Here is a 20,338-nt window from a genome sequence, read left to right on the forward strand (position 1 = left end):
AAAAAGTAAAGTGTGCTCCGCTTTGAGCAAGCAAGAGCAAAATGCCCTCACTTGCCTTTTTAAAATGTATTTATTTTTTGCCGTAAACTAGGAGCAATTTTTTTCTTACAAACATTTCATGCTTTTGTGCCGTGGCGGGGAGCCACAAGACCAGTAGTATTCCTACCCTGCCCCCTTTTCTTTATTTTCACTTATTTTTTCGGGGGCTCAGTGTAGCAGAGTCTCAAGATGGCTGCCAACACTTCCTGGTTGAAGTGCTGGCACCCACTCAGAGCGGTGCATTTCCCTGCACAAGCTCATCTTTGTTCGCAAAGGCTTCGCGGTCAGAGATATATCTATAAATTTCAACTTAAATTTCTCAACAACTACTCAACAGATTTCCACCAAATAAGCAAAAGGCGCTTCCTTGAACCAACATCTACCTCCCTGCCAAATTTGGTTCAATTCCATTCAGCAGTTCGGGCTGTAACTGAGGCTAAAGGTTCCTATGGTAATTAACATTACAAATGAACCCTATTCGAGCCCCAATTTCTCGACCCCACTGCACAGATCATCCCTAAACTTTCCATGACATACAGAATCTACATTGACACTTGTTTGGGGAAATTTCATGAAGATTGGTCAAATGAAGCAAAGTTATAGCCAGTCAAAAAATGCTTTTCCTAAGGGAACTACGTTTTAACTATAACTACCTACAGGCGACTGCCAGCAATGGGGGGGGGGGGGGGGGAATAATTAAATAGATATATATATATATAACCCCTAAAGTCGTTGGCACACACAGGACCACTGCACAGGTAGGTAGGAAGACACCTCCTCAAAACTTCAGCCAACGCGTTTTGGGCGATGGACGCCCATCATCATGGACAGAACATGAAGTGACGACAACGGAAGCAACTGCCAGCATAATCACTTTTAATCGTTGGCTGAAGTTTTGAGGAGGTGTCTTCCTACCTACCTGTGCAGTAGAGTGATCCTGGGTGTGCCAACCACTTTAGGGGTAACTTGTTTAAACGCATTAGTTACCAGCCCTTGGTCACGGTAAGGCACCACCGCCTGTACTTCAGGGGTCCGTGTATTTTTGGATTGAACTAACACATGGAGTTGGTGATTCCAGCGTGGCGTTTGTTGTGAGGAGTCCCACCACCGGAGCCATGCGGGTCCACTTGCTGTGCGGATTTGCAGTTTGAGCGGAACAGGAGATACCAGTATATTCACACAGTGAGGTCTGGAGAACATTTTTCCCTACATAATTGTTTGTAACGTGACAGTGACGGCCCCCATTTGGGTTGGAGAATTTGGCACTACCAGTCCCAGAATGCTTTGTTGTAATTAACATGCTGATTGATTCGATTAAAAGGGATTATGCTGGCAGTTGCTTCCGTTGTCGTCACTTCACGTTCTGCCCATGATGAACGGCGTCCATCGCCCGAAACGCATTGGCGGACGTTTTGAGGAGGTGTCTTCCTACCTACCTGTGCTGTGGAGTGATCGTGGGTGTGCCGACCACTTTAGGGGTAACTTGTTTAAATGCATTAGTGGCTAGCCCTTGGTCACGGTAAGGCACCACCGCCTGTACTTCGGGGGTCCGCGTGTTTTTGGATTGAACTAACACATGGAGTTGGTGTTTCCAGCGTGGCGTTTGTTGCGAGGCGTCTCACCGCCAGAGCCATGCAGGTCCACTTGCTGTGCGGATTTGCAGTTTGAGGGGAACAGGAGATATCAGTATATTCACACAGTGAGGTCTGGAGGACACACACCAGTAGGTAGTTATAGTTAGGACGATGTTTCTATAGGAAAAGTATTTGTGACTTGCCAATATCCTTGGCGCCAGTTGGCGAATCTTCACAAAAAATATTTTTTAAAGTGCACCTTGATTCTTATTGCTCATCGAATGTTTCAGGGTGATGCGTCAAGCGGGGGCCATGAATAAGGGAAGGGGTCAAAAAAAGTGTGTCTCCCATGTTAATTCCTGTAGGAGCTTCAGACACGACTACAGCCAGAGCCGCTCAATGGAATTACATCATATTTGGCAGAAAGATAGATTTGGTTACACAGATCACGCCTTCAGTTATCTGGTGTAAATCCATTAAGGATCTCTGCGATCGCTGCTAATTTGCAAAATAATAATGAGCTAGTGGCGGGAAATGCAGAGTCTGATTGGTTGCCAATATTTCCAGAAAGTGTGGACAGTCCTTTTGGAACTCTGCTTCAGCCGAGTTCCACCACAAAAAAATGTTTTTTTAAAATGGAAGGGGGCAGGGTAGGAATGCCCTGACCCCCCCACCCCACCCCACCTCAGCCCTGGGGTCCGGAACCCGCCAGTGCCAAAAGGTTTTTTTTTTTGCTGCAAAATTGTGCTGAATTTTCAACAAATTAAAAAACAAATGTAGAAAAAAGAAGCCTCGCTTCTTTACATCTCAGCCCCTGGGTGAGCCAGATTCCGGGGCATGGCTGCACCTCCAGATGATAACCTGACTACTTATTATGTGTACGATTTTTAAAAGAAGGCTCCATTAAGAGCCTACCAATTGTCGCAAGTCAATTTGAAGCCGCTTCCAAAAGTGTTTGTGTTCTGAGCAACAGGCGCAGCGAGGACAGCTTTTTGACCTCACCTGTGCCTGGGGATCCCATTACCCACCAGAATACGTGCCAGGAGGGGCAACTGCAGAACGGATCCAAAGGGGGCGGGGCCATCACCCCAGCCCAAAGAGCACCTTTGCTATAGTTTGTCAATACACTACCTGAACTTGGGGTCATTAGCCCCTTTTGACCTCACCTATGCCTGGGGACCCCATTTCCAGCCAGGAGGCGCGACTGCAGAACGGAGCTCAAGAGGGCTGCCCATCACCCCAGCACTAAAAGTGCTTCTGCTATCCGCTGTGTGGGACAATAAGCTACCTGGACTTGGGGTCACTAGCCTCTTTTGACCTCACCAGTGCCTGGGGACCCCATTACCCACAAGAATACTTGCCAGGAGGTGCAACTGTAGAACGGACCTGAAGGGGGGTGAGGCCATCACCTCATCGCTAAAAGCTCCTCTGCTATCCTATGGTGCGGGACAATACACTACCTGGACTTGGGTTCACTATTCCCTTTTGACCTCACCTGTGCCTAGGGACCCCATTTCCCACCAGGAGGCGCAACTGCAGAATGGAGCTCAAGGGGGTGGGGCCATCACCCCAGCGCTAAAAGTGCCTCTGCTATTTCACTGTGCGGGACAATAAGCTACCTGTACTTGGGGTCACTAGCCCTTTTTTACCTCACCTGTGCCTAGGTTCCCCAGTACCCACCAGAATATGTGCAAGGAGGGGCAACTGCAGAATGGAGCCCAAGGGGGTGGGCCATCACCACAGCGCTAAGAGCTCCTCAGCTATACCACGGTGTTGGACAATACACTACCTGAACTTGGGGTCACTAGCCCCTTTTCACCTCACCTGTGCCTGGGGACCCCATTTCCCGCCAGGAGGCGTGACTGCAAAACAGAGGCCAAGGGGGCATGGACATCACCCCAGCGCTAAAAGTGCTGCTGCTATCCCCCATGCGGGACAATATGCTACCTGGACTGGAGGTCACTGGCCCCTTGTGACCTCACCTGTGCCTGGGGACCTAATTTCCCCCAGAATAGGTGCCAGGAGGCGCGACTGCAGAACCGAGCCCAAGTGTGCATCACCCCAGCGCTAAAAGCACATCTGCTATCCACTGCCAATCAGAAGAGGAGGCCACAAATTTAAGAACCATTAATGGAAAATGTAAGATTTAGCTGCAGATGTTCCAATTTCTCTGATATTTGTATACACTCCTGATCTGGGAAGCTCAGTAGAGGACAGACAGCCGGTACCCAAATATGGTGGACCAGGGATGCCATGCAAGGTTGCTACATCTGCTAGTTCATCACAGGGTCACCTCAATTTATCAACCCCGTTTCTTCCCCTGGGAGGATGTTTCGGGAGAGGTGGGTTAAGAAATGACGCAGGCCAAGTGCACCCCGTGTCCCATACAAGTAGGAATCTAGAAACCTTCCTCATGCCCCTTCCATGAGCCACTCTGTCCTTACAATAGTGCAGGTCTGAAAGTGTCCAGAAAGAGGCACTCACGCAGGGGGTGCAATAGGGGGAGTTTGATGAGAGAGGAGATGGGTGGCCTCACAAGACGGCATGTGAAAACCAACTGGGTGCCGATGACTAGCATTCTTGATGCCCTTGTATATAAGGACATCTGAAAAAAACAAAGAAGCACATATAGTTAAGAGAAAGTATCCTTGTTTGTGGGAGATATAGCAAATAAAATTAAATTCACTGGAAAAAAACAAAGGTTACAGAGACATTATAGTTAGGAAATAGAATTTAAAAAAATCATAGAAATTCACTGGAAATAAAAAAAGGTTACAGGGACGTTATAGTTAGGCTCAGATTTAACTCATACAAAACCAGATAAATTCAGCTGTTGTAGTTACCTGAGCTAACTATAATCTACGCCGCCGCAATGCACTGCTTATGACCTCACATTTTACATCACTCATGACACGGTCAGTGGCATCACTTATGACATCTCAAATGACATCACTGATGACATCATCCACAGAACCACTCACACCCCATGAAACCTCTCATACTCCCACTGACACACCCACATAACCACTTACATACCCACTCAAACACCCACTCAATCACCTGTACAGTAACTCACACAGCCACTCACCCATACACCTGCTCACATGACCACTCACTCACCCAGTCACTCACACAAGCACTCTTTCACCCACAGAATCGCTGACTCATCCATGGAATTCAAATGTGTATGTATAGGATGCAAAGGCCCCATATAGCTACTTACACTCTCACTTATTCACCCATACAGCCACCCACACCACCCACTCCCTCACCTATACAGCCTCTAAACAGAGCCACTCACCCATACAACCACTTAAGCACCCACACCCACACCCACACAAGCACTTACATACCCATTCACACATCCATACAAGCACTCACACGACCACTTACTCATCAATACAGCCCCTCACACAGACACTAACTCTCCAAACAGCCACTGACAGGCCCATTCACCCACCTATGCAACCACTTATATGCACAATGACTGTGCAATAGAGCTGCTCACATACCTACTCACTTACCCATACATTCACTCAAACAGCCAATCACTCACCAACACACTCACTTACACACCCAGTCACTCACCTATGGAGCCCCTCACATAGGCACTCACTCACTGATACAGATTCACACAAACATTCACCCACCCATACAGTCGCAGACACACCCACTCAATTCAAATTATATATGTAGGGACGCAAAAGCTCTGCGAACCCTCCCGATCTTGTGTGGAGATCTGATTGGCTGGCAACACTTCAACCAGGAAGTATTGGCAGCCATCTTGGTACTTGGCTTGAGCCGAGTCCCAGAAAAAATAAACTTTTAAAGGGGGGGGGGGGCAAGGTAGGAATAACCTGACCCCTTAGCTCTGGTCATGGAGTCCCAGAGAGACCCTTCCAGGACCAAAAAGCCCTTTACAAACAATTCTTGCCACAAATATGTGACTGAGCATTTAATATTAAGTGCTATTCTGCACAATTTACTGCCAACAGGCATTGTGGAAAGCAGTAAATAACCAGAAATGGCTTTAGATGCACTGGGCCATAGGCACACAGCTGCAAGCACAATGATATGCACATTTCTAATCAATTCCTGGCACACTATTAGGCCAGGCACATCCAAAGAAAATATCCTAATCATGTTTCTCTTGCCACAGAGTGGGGTGGAACAAGGGGGATGACAGGACCACTGACGACATCTAAAGTTTTTATTTAAGGCTGAGAGGAGGGAGGGCAAGGGAGCTGCACATTCAGCAGCACTCTCCACATGCCAGAAAAGATTAAACTTCGCTAGCCCATCTGAAGATACGTTGTGAATGCCCTGAGAAGTTTAAAGATTCAAAGAAGGTTAAGCCAAATCCCTGCAGTGGCAGGAAAATGCTTCGGACTTCTCAAAATGCTGAAGAAAATATTGTGCTTCTAGCCTGATTCGGCAAAAAAGACAGAATTTCAGGCCTTGATAGTGTCAAGACCTGACTACAATATTTTATATCTTGGAGTTACACAAAGGCGTGCATCAATGAAGATTGCACTTAAGCAGTTTTACTGGCTTCCAGCGAGACAGAGATCCTTTATTAAAGTCTAGTTTTATTGCTACAAAGCCCTGAATAACAGAGGTCAACAGTAGTGGCAAACATTTGTAAGACTTTATGTACTGCCGCGGTACCTTGGATCAGTAGGGTAGATGTTGGCAATTGCTTCCAGAGCCAAGAAAGTGCGTCTGCGAGGGAGCTCGTTTGGCTACCATTCGTAAAAACTAGCAGTTTGCCAGGCTGAGTCAGAAGATGCTTTCAGGGAAAATGGTTTATTAAGTGGATGGAGACCTGTGGATACATGTACCTAGAGCTGGGACACCTCAAATGATGCAGATTTCCCACATTTTGAGTATTCCTCAGTCATCAGTCAGACTAGATCCAGAAACTTTTCAGCAATACCTATGCACGCCAGTTGGGTTGTCGTGAAGCTCTGCCTTGACACGTCCCAATCCAAAAATGACATGCAGAGCCTAAATAGGCGCCACTCCTTCGCGCTGGCATCAGTTGCTTTCAAGAGTGTCCACGCCCCAAGATGCAGAGTACCAAAAGAAAATTGGTGTGACTAGTGTGCAAATTTACTAGACTTGGGATCTTATTAATGGCTGGAGGTCAACCATAGACAAGGAATAAGGGAGGGTCGGTGAGGAATCTGTGGCTAGTCTCTACCAGAAGGTATTACCAATAGGTAAGTAACGTGTTCTCCTGATACCTTATCTTTGAAATAGATACCAAAGCAGTACCTATTTGGAGATGGGTCTGCGGATGGACTCAAAGCAGAAAGTCTTGCAGGACCGGGCAGGCAAAATGCCCTTCTCAGTGATCCTGACTATACAGACAATAGTGCTAAACTTATGGAGGAATACCCATGTAGCCAACTGGCAAATATCTAGGACATGGACGCTGCATGCTAAAGCAGTGGTAGCAGCTTTGGCCCTGGTAGAATGAAAACGCATTCCTTCTTGAGGATAATTTTTAGTCAACCCGTAGCAAACCTTAATGCAGAGCCCGATCTAGCAGGAGATGGCTCTCTTCTGAACAGACTTGCCTTTCTTTGCTCCAGAGAATTCCACAAAGAGGTGATCGTCCACCTGGTGGTCTTTGGTACAATCTATATATAAGCTCAGAGGGGTCCAAGAGATGGAGTCTCTCCTCCTCAATAAAGGGGTGACCCGGAGCACAGAACACCGTCTAGTAACAACCAATACAGACCTTTTGAAGCTCCTACAAAATCTGAATGGGGTCAGAAAGGTCCCCTTGATATTGGGCCTTCTAGGACTTCAGATCCCACTGCAGAGCCTGCATATGCCACATGGTATGCTCGTCCACCAGGATGCAGGATGCCACCAGTCCCAGCACCCTCAGAGTCAACGTCACTGAAATGCAGGACTGAGGCTGAAAGATTAGGATCATAGCCACAATATCCTGGACACGCTATCCTGGGGTAAAGGCACAAATCTGAACTGTGTCCAAAATGGTTCTGATAAAGGGGAGCTTCTGAGGAGCAGTCAGCTGTAACTTCTGGACATTGATAGTCAACAACAGATGGGCACTGGTGAGCTCAAAGGGGAGCACAGCAAACGGAAAATGCTCCTGGCCCACTACAAAGACACAGGAGGCACCGATGAGCCTGCAGGATGGGAATATGGAAATAGGCGTCCTGAAGGTCCAACGCCAACATCCAGTCTCTAGGATCAAGAACAGACATGGGCCTGTTAAAGCATATTGAATGTTTTCCTTCCACTGATAGGGTGCAGGTCTAAAATGGGAGGAAGGCCTCTGTCCTTCTTTGGCACCAGTAAGTAGCGGGAATAACAATTTAGTCCTACTTCTGGCACGGGCACCATCTTGATAGTTTCTTTGTCCAAAAGGGCCTGCAGTTCCTGTCATAAATGGACACCACCATCCCCGTCAGTTGCTGGGGGACGCTGAAAGGTACGGCAGAGTAGAAAGAAAAGGTAGGGCATAGCCTTTGTGGACAATGTGCAGGACCCACCTATCTGACATTACCGCTTACCAATCCAGCAAGAATAGTCAGATCCTGCCTCTTACTGAGAGGCTGTGCTCCAAGAAGACCACGTTAAAGGGACTTGGTAGGTGGGGCTGTGGGAGGAGGTGGGGGTAGTGAACTGGGAGGCCCATTGTCCTTGACCGCTGGGGCAGTGGGCACCACGGCTGCAAAACTGCTGGGTACCATGCTAGGGTTGGATGGACTATTGGTATGGGGTACCTCTGCTGAAGCCACAAAAAGAACGGAAGGGATTATGGGGTTGGCGAAGTGGGCAGATAAGCCTAGGAAGTATGCCGTAGCCCAGCACTCCTTGAACCGCTTGAGAGCGGAGTCTGTCTTGTCCCCAAACTGGCATGTCCTGACAAAATGCCATGCCCATGAGGGACTGGATATCACCTGAAAAACTGGTGGACCTCAGCCAAGAGCGGTGGTGATTTGTGAAACTGGTGCAAATGGCCCACCGATGAAATTGGTGGTGTCAAAGCCACAACAAATTGTGAATTTGGCTGCTTCATGGCTGTCCTAGATGGCCTGGTCATGGAACGGTCAAAGACAGCCAGGGACACCTGGGTGGACTTGAGCCACAGAGTTCCAAAGGGCATTAGAATAGCACTCCAGCAGGCAGCTAGCATTCACTGACCTGAGGGCCAAGCTTTTGGAGGAGAAAACCCTCTTCCTTAACGTCTTCCCCCATGTTGATTACCTATTGGGGGTACTCATCAGGAATGTGTAATCTTGTTTGCAGATACCTGACCACCAAGCTTTCAGGGGAGGGCGGCTGAAATAAAAATGCAGAGTTTCCCAGAGCAGGGCGATGGCATCATGCAGTTTGGCAGTTGCCTGGGGCTCAGAGTATGGTTAGGCCCCTGATAAAAGGAAAACACCAGAGATGTATTCATACAAAAATTACTTAATTTATTACATACACAAATTTAACATATGAGCTAAAAGCATCTCTAAATCAATTTATGACATGACTGAATGCACTCCAATCTTAGAATAAGTACAGATGGCAAAACATTCCTTTGATGGTAGTGACGTGCATCAGTCCTTGTGAGCAAACACGAAATTTAGGAGTGCCGGGGTATATCTTGATATATGTATATATAGATATATATAATATATATGTGGCCCACCTGACTACCATGCTCCCACCCAAGGCTTAATAAGAGAAAGCCCCACAATAGGACACCTCCCACAGGGAAGCCCTATCAATGATTCGCAGTTGAACATTATATCTTGGAACATTGCAAGGATACGGTCTAAACTCAATGACCCAGAGTGGAGTAAACTAGTGGACAGCTGCCCTATATGTCTGTTCCAAGAAACATGGGCAACAGAACAGATTCATAGGGTGGATTTTACTATGTTTAGTTTGGAAGCCATAGAGTCAACATCTGACAGACCTGCGGGTGGGTTGCTGATTTGGGTTAAGATCACACTGGCTAGCAAAATTAAGTGCCTAGATTTAGGCTCACAGGAGATCCTTGGTATTGATTTGATATTTCTTAAAGGGGATACCCATGTCAGATTAATGAACATATACAACCGGTTTAATAGCCCCCACAAGCCCTCTAATACCATAACAACACTTACAACACTTACAAACTTCCAAAAAAGAGTATCGCCTCATTGTAGCTGGCGATTTTAACACAATTTATGAGCCAGTGGATTATGTACAGGAAATAGTCCAGGAGGAAGAACAAGTCAGAGGTGTTAAAAGGCTTCAGCTACCAGCCCTTAAAAGATGTACTAGTGTTGGGCAGCAAGTTCGGTCATTTACTCTTGCTTATGGAATGCAAATTTTACTTTTAAAAGGGGGAATGTTAAAAGCAGGATTGATTTTATTATGGTAGATGGTATTATGGTAGATCTCGATCTTTGGCCACAAGTTAATGATATGACTATTCTTAACCGTGAGGATAGTGACCAAATGCACTGCTCTTAAGACTTTCCGGCCTTCCTATTCTACAGCCCCAGCCAAATCAGGTGATGGTGCCAGTGGTCACAACTAATAACAACAGGAGAATTAAGTGGGCAAAGGTAGCCACTGATGGCAAGTTCCTCCCTAACATTTACAAGAGGTGGTCCAGACACTTACGAACCTGAGTAATACCGACATAAACGATGACACTATTATGTCTAGTTACCAAGAGCTGTCAAACAATATAATGTCCTACTTTAGTAGACAGGGAAGCACAACCTCGCCTAAACGTAACAATGCTCCATGGTACAATGAGGAATGCAGGCAAGCGAGAATCGAGCTAACAGTGGCAGTAAAAGAAGGGATAAGGCCCAACATAGTTAACAAAAGAAGGCTTTATAAGAACACAGGAGGAGGCAACATGGAGTTGGGAGGCTGAAAACTGGTGAATACTATTTGAGGCTTCTAGATTGAAGGACTGTCAGTTATTCTGGCATCTTGTAAAGGGGTAATCTACCCGGTCAGTGAAGACGACTTTTACATACAGCCACATCTTTGGGAAGAGTACTTCCAGGCATTATTTTCTGGAAAGGATCGTGAGCCTGAGGGTGAGGTAGTGTAGCTAACCAGGGATTGCAATCGAGCGATTGATGCGAAAGAGGTAGTCCGTTTTTCCTTAATGGAAACTATGAACGCAACAGCTCACTTTAAACTGGGAAAGCTCCAGGGCTAGATAAATTACTATGAATCTGAGCCCAAAATATGGGGTCCCTTAATCCATAAAGTCTTTAATACACATGGGGGGATATTCCAGCTACCTGGAAGGGCGCTGAAATAATCCTAATATTCGAAAAGGGGGATAAAGGGGACCCCGAAAACTATAGGCCCATTAGCCTTATAGTTGTGGCCCGAAAGGTTTTAGCAAAATGATCCTATTACATCTGCACAACTGGATAGAGGATAATAGTATACTATCGCACCTGCAGGCAGGGTTTATAGCCTCCACAAGTACCCTAGACCAGGTGTTTCATTTTCTTTTGCTTATTTGAAAGGAGGTTAATATCAAGAGGGGCCAGCTTTATGTCGTCTTTGTTTATCTCTGAAAGGCATTTGATTCCAGAGACTGTACCAGGCTCTTGGCTGTCCTCAGGGACTTAAGACTTCCCTCGTGCTTGCTCCAACTTTTAATCCGTTTACACCAAGATAACTATGCAAAAGTTAGGTGGAACTCCAATGGCAGTCTAACTGATAATATACCAATTTAGAAGGGAGTGCGCCGGGGCTGTGCGCTGACCCCATTCAGGTTTACCCTGTACATGAATGGGCTTATAAATGACCTTTATAACTGTAGAGGTGACTCGCCCAAACTGGGAGACAAGTTAATACCCTCGCTGTTATTCGCAGATGACACGTTGCTCATATCTAAAACCCCAATGGGCGTTCAGAACGTGTTACCTAAATTTGCGACAGCCTGCAAAGTCTGGGGCCTCAAAATCAATTGTTCAAAAACAAAGTACATGGTTTTTAATCCTCGTCAATCCACTAAGGGCAAAGTGAGATTGGGTGCTCAATTACTAGAACAGGTCAAGGCCTTTGATTACTTGGATGTCAGAATCAGTGATAACCTGGCATGGTCTCACCAAATTCAGAAGAATGTGTTGACTCTACAGCATGCGGACTGTGCAATTATAAAGAGAGTCAAACGCTCAGCTTTTCAGCCAATTTCTCCCACTTTAGAAATGCACCGGGCTAAAGGGTTGGGTGCTGCTCATTATGGGGCTGAATTTTGGGGGCTGGAGCATACAAAGCAGCTGGAAGTCACCGAAAATAAAATTTTAAGAGCATTCCTAAATCTCTCAAAGAATACGCCTATATTACATTTACGCCTTGATCTCGGTCTAAAGTCTATTACCCACTTTGCTGTTTTTAAGGTGCTTTTGTTCTGGATAAGACTCTGGACTAGTAATAGTCAGATTCCAGTAAAGGATGCTGTGGAGGAATTACTAATTCTCCAGAGAAAATCAGGATGTTTGCCCTGGTTTTAAAAAGTCAAGGAGTGGTTTTTTAAACTGGGGTTTTGGAATATGTGGGACGATCCGCAGTCCATCACAAAATAAATGGTACCACAGCTCAAAATAATGGCCTGGAATTTCATTGATTCTTCTGGCATTGATTTTAGGTAATTTGGCACTTTAACTACCAGATTTTTAAATGTTAAAAGTTGTTTTAAGCTTGACACCTATTTGGATGATGTTGAACTACCCCAAGCACAAGCACTTTATATACAATTTAGACTTAGAACTTTCCCTTTGAATGCTATGAAAAGCAGTTGGGTGAATGCTACTGTAACCCCTATGTGTCCATCTTGTAACTCCACCTCAGAAACTATTGAACACTTTGTCTTTTTTTGTCCTGCATATGCCAATCTGAGGAAAACATGTATTATTCCTGCTTGCCAGTTGTTGTCTTTCTCATGCCCATCAGATGCTCTACGTGTATTTAGATCTGATACGACAAGGTGGTTTGTCTTTATTTTATCTAGATATCTCCTCTATGCTTGGTGGAAGAGGTCTAAACTGGCAACGCAACGTTATAATGCACGAGTCTAGGCACAAGTAGGGAAAGTGTGTATCAAGGCTTCAAACCGGGACTGTAGTGTAAATAATGGCGCAGGATTGATTTCCTACTGTTCTTCTCTCCTTTATTATCGATCACGATAGTTTTTAAAAGTAATTTTGAATCTCTGAATCATGTCACAAATTCACAATCCTACTTTTGGACGTTGCCTAGGACTGTGTAAATGATGGTGTTCTTTTATTTTTTTATGTATTTCATTATTAATGAAACTTTGTATGCATTGTGACTTTGTGTATGATCATGCTATTGATCGAATAAACTTAACTATATATATATATATATATATATATATATATATATATATATATATATTTAAATTCTTCAACGCTTGCCTCGAAACGGAGGCGACGTGGTGGATGCACTTGTGTCACAGAGTAAATTTCTTTCATTCCTCTGTGCTTTGGTGGAGGTATAAAAGCAATTTACACTCTGACAAGAGCGAGTCTGTGTCGTCTCTGTTTAGAGGTAGGTGTTTGAATGTAGAATTCGGCTAGTCACCAAATTCAGTTTGAGCCCCGGGAACAGTAGCAGAGTGCATTCTGTGTCTAATTTAAATAAAATAAGCATTTCACGTGCGAAAGGGGACCCTCAACAGAATAACTACGCCCCACGTAATTAACCAATATCCATTACTGAGTTCAGTAGGAGTCTTCAATTTCTTACTCTAACTGATATTTTCAAATCAAAGCCCGCCCCCCGCAATCAAGTACGGAGAATGGTAAATGAGGCGTTTTTAAACAACATGCGGCATTAATCTGGATCACGAAAAAACGGAACATGAAGGACACAATCCATTAAAAAGAATGAAGCAGCAAAATACAGGCACTTATAATTCAAACTTCATCTCTGGTTATACCCTCATTCCAAACACTCTTCTAGAGCATAAAATCAAACACTGAAAATGCTTCTAGAATAAAGAAATATGAAAGAGGCGCAGAGGCATCTCTGTAGTGGGGTTGAAAAGTCACGAATCCAATGACTGTACCCTAGTTTGCGCCAACTTTGGATAAAATAGTGTTCAGTTGGCAATCTTTGAGCAGAGTGTGCACAGGTCAAAGATATAAGGGGGCTGAGGAGGCGAGGGGTTCAAAACCTGTCCCTTTTGTAAACATTATGGCTTTTCCATGAGGATTAAAAAAAAATCAACTAAAGCCCACCACATTATGTCCGCACATAACATTAACTCTTTCCCACACCTTCAATATCAAACTCGTTTTCATACCTACCCCATTATATAATTTACAATACACAAATTACATATATTATTAAAACACATGGACTTCCACATGTACAAGGGCAACTACCTTAAACATGATTACATAAAGTACAATTTCCTGAATTGCACGCATTTTTGTTATAATGCTCTCTACTCTTGCATTTAGATGTAACTGTATTTTAACATCATGAAATGTGTCAGATTTTACATTATGTAACGTGGCATTTAATGTGGGAAAACATGTTTGATATTGTAAAGAGTAGATAGCGGGGTGAATTTAAGAACTGTGTATGGCGGGCGCGTGAGTGGAGGTTAGAACGGCACCTCTGCTTGTGAAATCATGGTTTTTGAGGCTTATGCTGTAGTCATCCCAATCAAGGATAACTCCTTTAAATTGTAGTTTTTCACAGAAATTATTGATATATTCAAAGCAGAGGCACACGATATGAAAAGTATAGTGCCTGAAGGAACATTTCGGTCACCTTGAAAAATGCATATAGTTAGTTTAAGAATTGACCGTGTGTAGTCAAACACAGAGTGTGCTTTCCGTAATGAACCAATGCCGCTGAAAAATATACTGGGTGGAAAGTAACAGTAGCATTGTGACACTATGCTACAATAAAAAGAAAGAGAGAAATGGACAGCATTACATTTACATTAAGGCTTTTGAAATGTGTTGATTCCACATATTTCTAATTAAATGCAACAAGCAATGCGTTCATTATTCATGTCAAAAACAAATTACTAATGCTTGCTGAGATCTTAGCAATACTTATTTCACAGGCACAGGCATTGTATAATGGCATGTAATTAATATGATTGTAAAAGTGTGAATGATGTAATTAGTGTATTTATCACACCAGCTCTGACACATTCAAAAATCAAGTGTACATTCCTTCATCCTGACATCACATTCGCACAAAACTATTCGATTCTAGCCTTCCAGGAACAATTGCAGCCAACTGTATCATGATCTCTGCACTACCGAAAGCAACGCAATTCTAGTGGCCGAATCTGTGCTACATAGGTGCCATAAAACCAGAAGTGAAAGCATATCAAACACAATTAGTATCATCAGCCATGTCAGAAGCCCAAATAATAAACTTGTAAACAAAACCGTTTCACATGAACTGGGGGGTCACAGTTCAGTATTAGCTCCAAATGAGTTACCGCTCTTGACCCAAATGTCCACCCTGCAATATACCATGGTTTAATTTAAAGCTGATCAACGAATGAAGAAATTCACAAACCAGTCCCTTTAGCCCGTAAGGCAGATCAATCGTTCGTGGCCATATATCATCGCTGGACTGCTATGAATGTAATTACTGTATATGTGCAAACCAGTTAAATGAAGTAATCTATCTCTTTCCAATAGGTATTAAAAATTGTTTCTTTTTTCTAGGAATGTGAAACCTATGAAAAGTGTTGTCCAAATGTTTGTGGGACAAAAAGCTGTGTAGCAGCCAGGTATATGGACGTCAAAGGAAAGAAAGGTCCTGTTGGGATGCCGAAAGCTGCAACCTGTGATCATTTTATGTGCACTCAGCAAGGTTCCGAATGTGATATTTGGGATAGCCAGCCGGTGTGCAAATGCAAAGACAGATGTGAAAGGGAACCCAGCTTTACCTGTGCTTCGGATGGCCTGACTTACTACAACAAGTGTTTTATGGACGCTGAGGCTTGTAATAAAGGAATCATACTAAATGTAGTCACTTGTAAATTTCATCTAACTTGGCCGAATACAAGTCCTTCTCCTCTAGCGACAACAGCTCGTCCCACAACAGCTCTCCTGGAAACAACAGTCACAGACATTGTGCCACCTGGTTTAATCAACCAACCTACCCATAAATCCGTTTATGTTGGAGAGACTGTAAGTTTTGTTTGTGATGTTACGGGCAAACCAAAACCAGAAATCACCTGGGAGAAACAGGTAGATGGCAAAGCAAACATTATTATGAAGCCAAATCATGTGAGGGGAAATGTTGTGGTCACGAATATCGCGCAGTTGGTCATCTATAACACCCAACTACAAGATGCAGGGATATACACGTGCACAGCACAAAACACCGGAGGCCTCCTTCGTGCTGATTTCCCATTATCCATCATCATAAAAGAAGCTTCAATGACAGGAGCACTACAAAATAAAACACACTTTCAGACAGAGGAGTGCCTAAAACAGCCTGACAGTGAAGACTGTGGAGGAGAACAAACCAGATGGTACTACGAGGCCAAGAAAAACAATTGTTTTACGTTTATTTTTGGTAACTGCAACAACAATTTAAATCACTTTGAATCCTACGAGTCCTGCATGATATCGTGTATGAACGGACCAGTCAATGTCTGCAGTCTCCCAGCTCTTCAAGGCCCTTGCAAGGCATACGAACCCAAGTGGGCCTACAACAGTTTAACGAAGCAGTGCCAGTCCTTCATATATGGAGGGTGCGGTGGCAATGAGAACAACTTTGAAAGTAAGGAGATTTGTGAAGATATGTGCCCTTTCCCAAAGAATCAGCACTGCAAAGCCTGCAAACCTCGTCAAAAGATGGTGACAAGCTTTTGCAAAAGTGATTTTGTCATTCTTGGGCGCATTACAGAACTGACCGAAGATCAAGACTCTGGACATGCACTTGTTACAGTGCAGGAAGTTCTGAAAGACGAGAAAATGGGACTTAAGTATTTGGGACAAGAATCTCTTGAAATCACACTTTTAAACATGGACTGGAACTGCCCTTGCCCCAACGTGACTACACTTGTTGGCGAGTTAATCATCATGGGTGACGTTCATAATGGGATGGCAGTTCTACAACCAAATAGTTTTGTAAGCTTCACCAGCCTAAGACGCGTACGAAAGCTTCGTGAAGTCATCCACAAGAAAACCTGTGAGATCTTAAAGGATTTTCTGGGAATACAGAAAAAGTAGCTTTCACAGTTGGAAATGCATAAGGCTACAACAGAATATAGCTTTTCTTACATTTTGTAAAAATCTAGTTTGGCCAAAGCTTTCTTTTAACTTGGTAGTGAAGCTGATCAAAATACAATACCCATAGAAGCAGTAAAAGACAACATATCCTCCGTGAAACAATAAAACACGGTGGACCAACATCAAACAAACAGTGAGGTGCTCTCCTTGTAACAGAACAGACATGACGTTTGATTTGCTTCATGTTACCAACTGCCATGCTAAGTTTCCCTTGTGCCAATAAGACACCCTTCTTTCCCTTCCCTACATTCTATTCATCACAGCTCTGTCCATTTCGACTACTTTCTGTCTTCCCAACATCGGTCTACGGCCTTGCCCACCTAAATCTGTCGGACTCTCTCTCTCATATATGCCACAATTTCACCATTTTTAATCTCAAATGTGTGTCATGAAAATGTAAGCAGTCTTCTTTCTAGCATTCCAGTGCTGGGACATCCTTCTCCAATACCAAAGCTCTGCCACCTCTTAAGAGTAAATGCAAACTAGCTCTTTAGCACGACTTCCTTCAACATGCCTCCTCCTGACCACAGTCATCATTACCTCGACACAGCATGTCACTATCACAGTTATATTTTTCCATGTAACTACTGCTTCTGTACCATAATGCTCCTCCGCCCTCTCTCTCTTTATTTGCGATCAGCCACTGGGCTTCGCGATCCTGTCTGACTTAACATTTGGACAGCATGTTTGTTTGCAACGCTAAAATAATATATTCATCTAAATAGACACAAATTCAAAATATGTTACAGTTCACACCATCAAATTACTTAAATCAATCATTTTTAATATTTTGTCATGGACATAACGACTTCGCCAGTTTACAGGCCCATTCGGTTTGGCTTCTCTGACTTCCTTTATATGTTGACTTTTAAATGGCATGTAAATAAGCCGAAAACATACCAAGTTTGCTACGACATTATGAATATGACTAATGCAACAACAAATAGTACTCTGTAAAATTCAATATGTCAAAACTTGAATGGATTAAGTTAATAAAATTATTTCAAAGATATGTTAACGTGATGGAATTATTCCTGTATTAACTTCAAACTCCTGTGAACTCTGTTTAAAGTCAAATCTTGATTACCCACCTACCTTCATTTACCTTCTTCCAAATACTTGCTGCACACAATTCTTAACTTATTTTGGTATTTATTTAAGATATAGAGGTTTTTTTCTGAGTGCAATATTCTGAATATTATAATTTCTAACTTGAAAATTAACAATTTTCTAAAATCACATTAAATACTGACCGTCCAAAGCTGGACAAAAGTGGAAGCACGCCATTATATGAAAAAACAAACTAAACCCTTACATTTTAAACAACAAAGTGATTGCTTTTCTTTACCCCACAAATCTTTTCTGGGGTGTGGTGTAACCTATTCAATTATTTAATTAAAAAAAGATAAAAATAAAAGGTGACCCAATGAAGAATGAGATTTTTAATCAACATTTAAAAAAAATATTTCAGCAATAGCTTTTTTGTTGTTGCAATATTTACTTATTATTGAGAAGACAAAGCAAACATGGGCATCAACACAATATGGGGCATTCAGACCAGTATATACAGTCAAAGATGAGTGGTGAGATAGCGTCCGTTTCCAGAGAAGGATCAAACACATCTAGTAGAGAGGTCTCTGTGGAAGATCCAAATATCGCCCAGAAAAAAAAAAGGAAGCACTATCTATCCTACAATTCCTCCATGTAGGGGAGTGGGGTAAAAGCACCATGTGGCTAGGAATACAGGGGGGAAGGGCTAGGGTGAGAGTGAGCTCAGTGCCATAAAAGGGATACTGGGGGATCGCCATATGGAAGAGGCATCAAAATGTGGAGGCGGTTCATGGAATGGACTACGTAGAAATTACTTCCATTTTTGCACTTCCACAGTTAATGAAATAAATGTTAGCAGCAGTGGGAGAAAATCTAAAATTGATGATGAGTTACAACTTTGTCATTCATATATAATAACTTGAGGTTTAACAGTTAGCTTAACTAGATGATTTACACACTGAGGGCCCGATTCACAAAAGTAATCTGAGACAAAATCCTAACTTTATGACTTTCGGTATTCACAAAAGGCATTTAAGTAGTAGTAAAGTTAGGATTCCTAACTTTACTACTACTAAATGCCTTTTGTGAATACTGAAAGTCGTAAAGTTAGGATTTTGTCTCAGATTACTTTTGTGAATTGGACCCTGTGTGACTTGCATGCTTGTATATCAGAATTTGAAAACTTCCCATCAATATCTGTGCTATCACAAGAGCATTATCAGTGTTACTGTTTATGTCTCGCATATTGTCAACTTTAGCGGTCTGTTTTCGAAAGACTAAGGGCCCGATAACGAGTTATGGACCGCTGAACCCGTGGTGGCGGTCCACCAGCCATATTACAAGTAGGGCGGTTGGACCGCCACGGGACCGCTGCGACCGTTAGGATCCTTGATCCTGCGGCTGTGGCGCAGTGATCTGAGGCAGCAATATGCTGGTGGTGCCGCTGCGGCACCGCCGAGCATATTATGAGTTGTCTCACAGAGACACTTTTCACGGCGGTGAGCCCCATCATGGAAAGTATGGCAGTGAGGCAACTCAGGGGCAAATACAGGGACCCCTGATGCCTTGGTGCATAGGGGAGCATGCAGGGGCACATGTTGTGCCCCCCTGTATTTTTTTACCCCTTGTTCCTCCACGGACAGAAATGCACAACATTGCGCATTTCTTTCTGTGCTGGAATGGGCTTTACAGCTTCAACAGCGGTGCCTTTCTTTGGCACTCCTATGAGCCTTAGAAAGACACCGCCGCAGGACCACCCACCTGGATTATACTTGTAATCCGGCGGGCAGTCAGACTATGGCTTTGGCAGTCTCGCGGTGGGGCGATGGCATAGTGGCCTTCTGCGAGACCGCCAAACTGGTAATCAGGACCCTAGTGTACAATAAAAATAGTGTAGTGGGCTTTGGGTCAGCCCATGTATTATCATTTGGTTGGCTTTCTAGTCAATCTTATTTCCTTGCTTATTTAGTGGCTTTCCTTCCTCTTCCGCCCCTCCATTCTTCGTCATTGCTTTTCTGCCAACCCCATACTCTCAAGTCCTTGATGATGCTCCGTTTTTTTTGTTTTTTACTTTTTTGCTGCAAACTGCTACTGCCCAATGAATTACTTTTAATTGCACTTGTAATGCACTGCCGTGCTTACGTTTTCGGACTTTTTATTATTGCAGAAAAATTGCCATGGGCCATCTTGAAAATTAAATTTGCCCTCCTCCACAAAAAAAAAAATACCTGCCCTTGCAATAAAATGCACATGTACGCGTCATGACATCACAGCGCCTGCACTAGCAGCCATCTTATAATGCATTTGATTCAGAAATTACAAAATGCAGCTCCTGTGTGAATATACATCATAAAGCACAAGCAGTTATCATGG

General features: G+C 43.6%; 1 protein-coding gene across 3 annotated transcripts in view; it reads left to right on the forward strand.

Annotated features, from left to right (window-relative positions):
- WFIKKN2 (WAP, follistatin/kazal, immunoglobulin, kunitz and netrin domain containing 2) overlaps positions 1–17,927 on the forward strand; it is a 583,689-nt gene extending 565,762 nt beyond the window's left edge. For all 3 annotated transcript variants that reach the window (XM_085617150.1, XM_085617149.1, XM_085617148.1), the window contains one exon: positions 15,338–17,927. In XM_085617150.1, coding sequence (XP_085473276.1) covers positions 15,407–16,855 — 1,449 coding nt within the window. In that variant the 5' untranslated portion in view covers positions 15,338–15,406 and the 3' untranslated portion in view covers positions 16,856–17,927. The remainder of the gene's footprint in view (positions 1–15,337) is intronic.
- Positions 17,928–20,338: the final 2,411 nt, after the last annotated feature.

This window comes from Triturus cristatus, chromosome 7 (assembly GCF_964204655.1).
Source record: "Triturus cristatus chromosome 7, aTriCri1.1, whole genome shotgun sequence".
Taxonomy (NCBI): domain Eukaryota; kingdom Metazoa; phylum Chordata; class Amphibia; order Caudata; family Salamandridae; genus Triturus; species Triturus cristatus.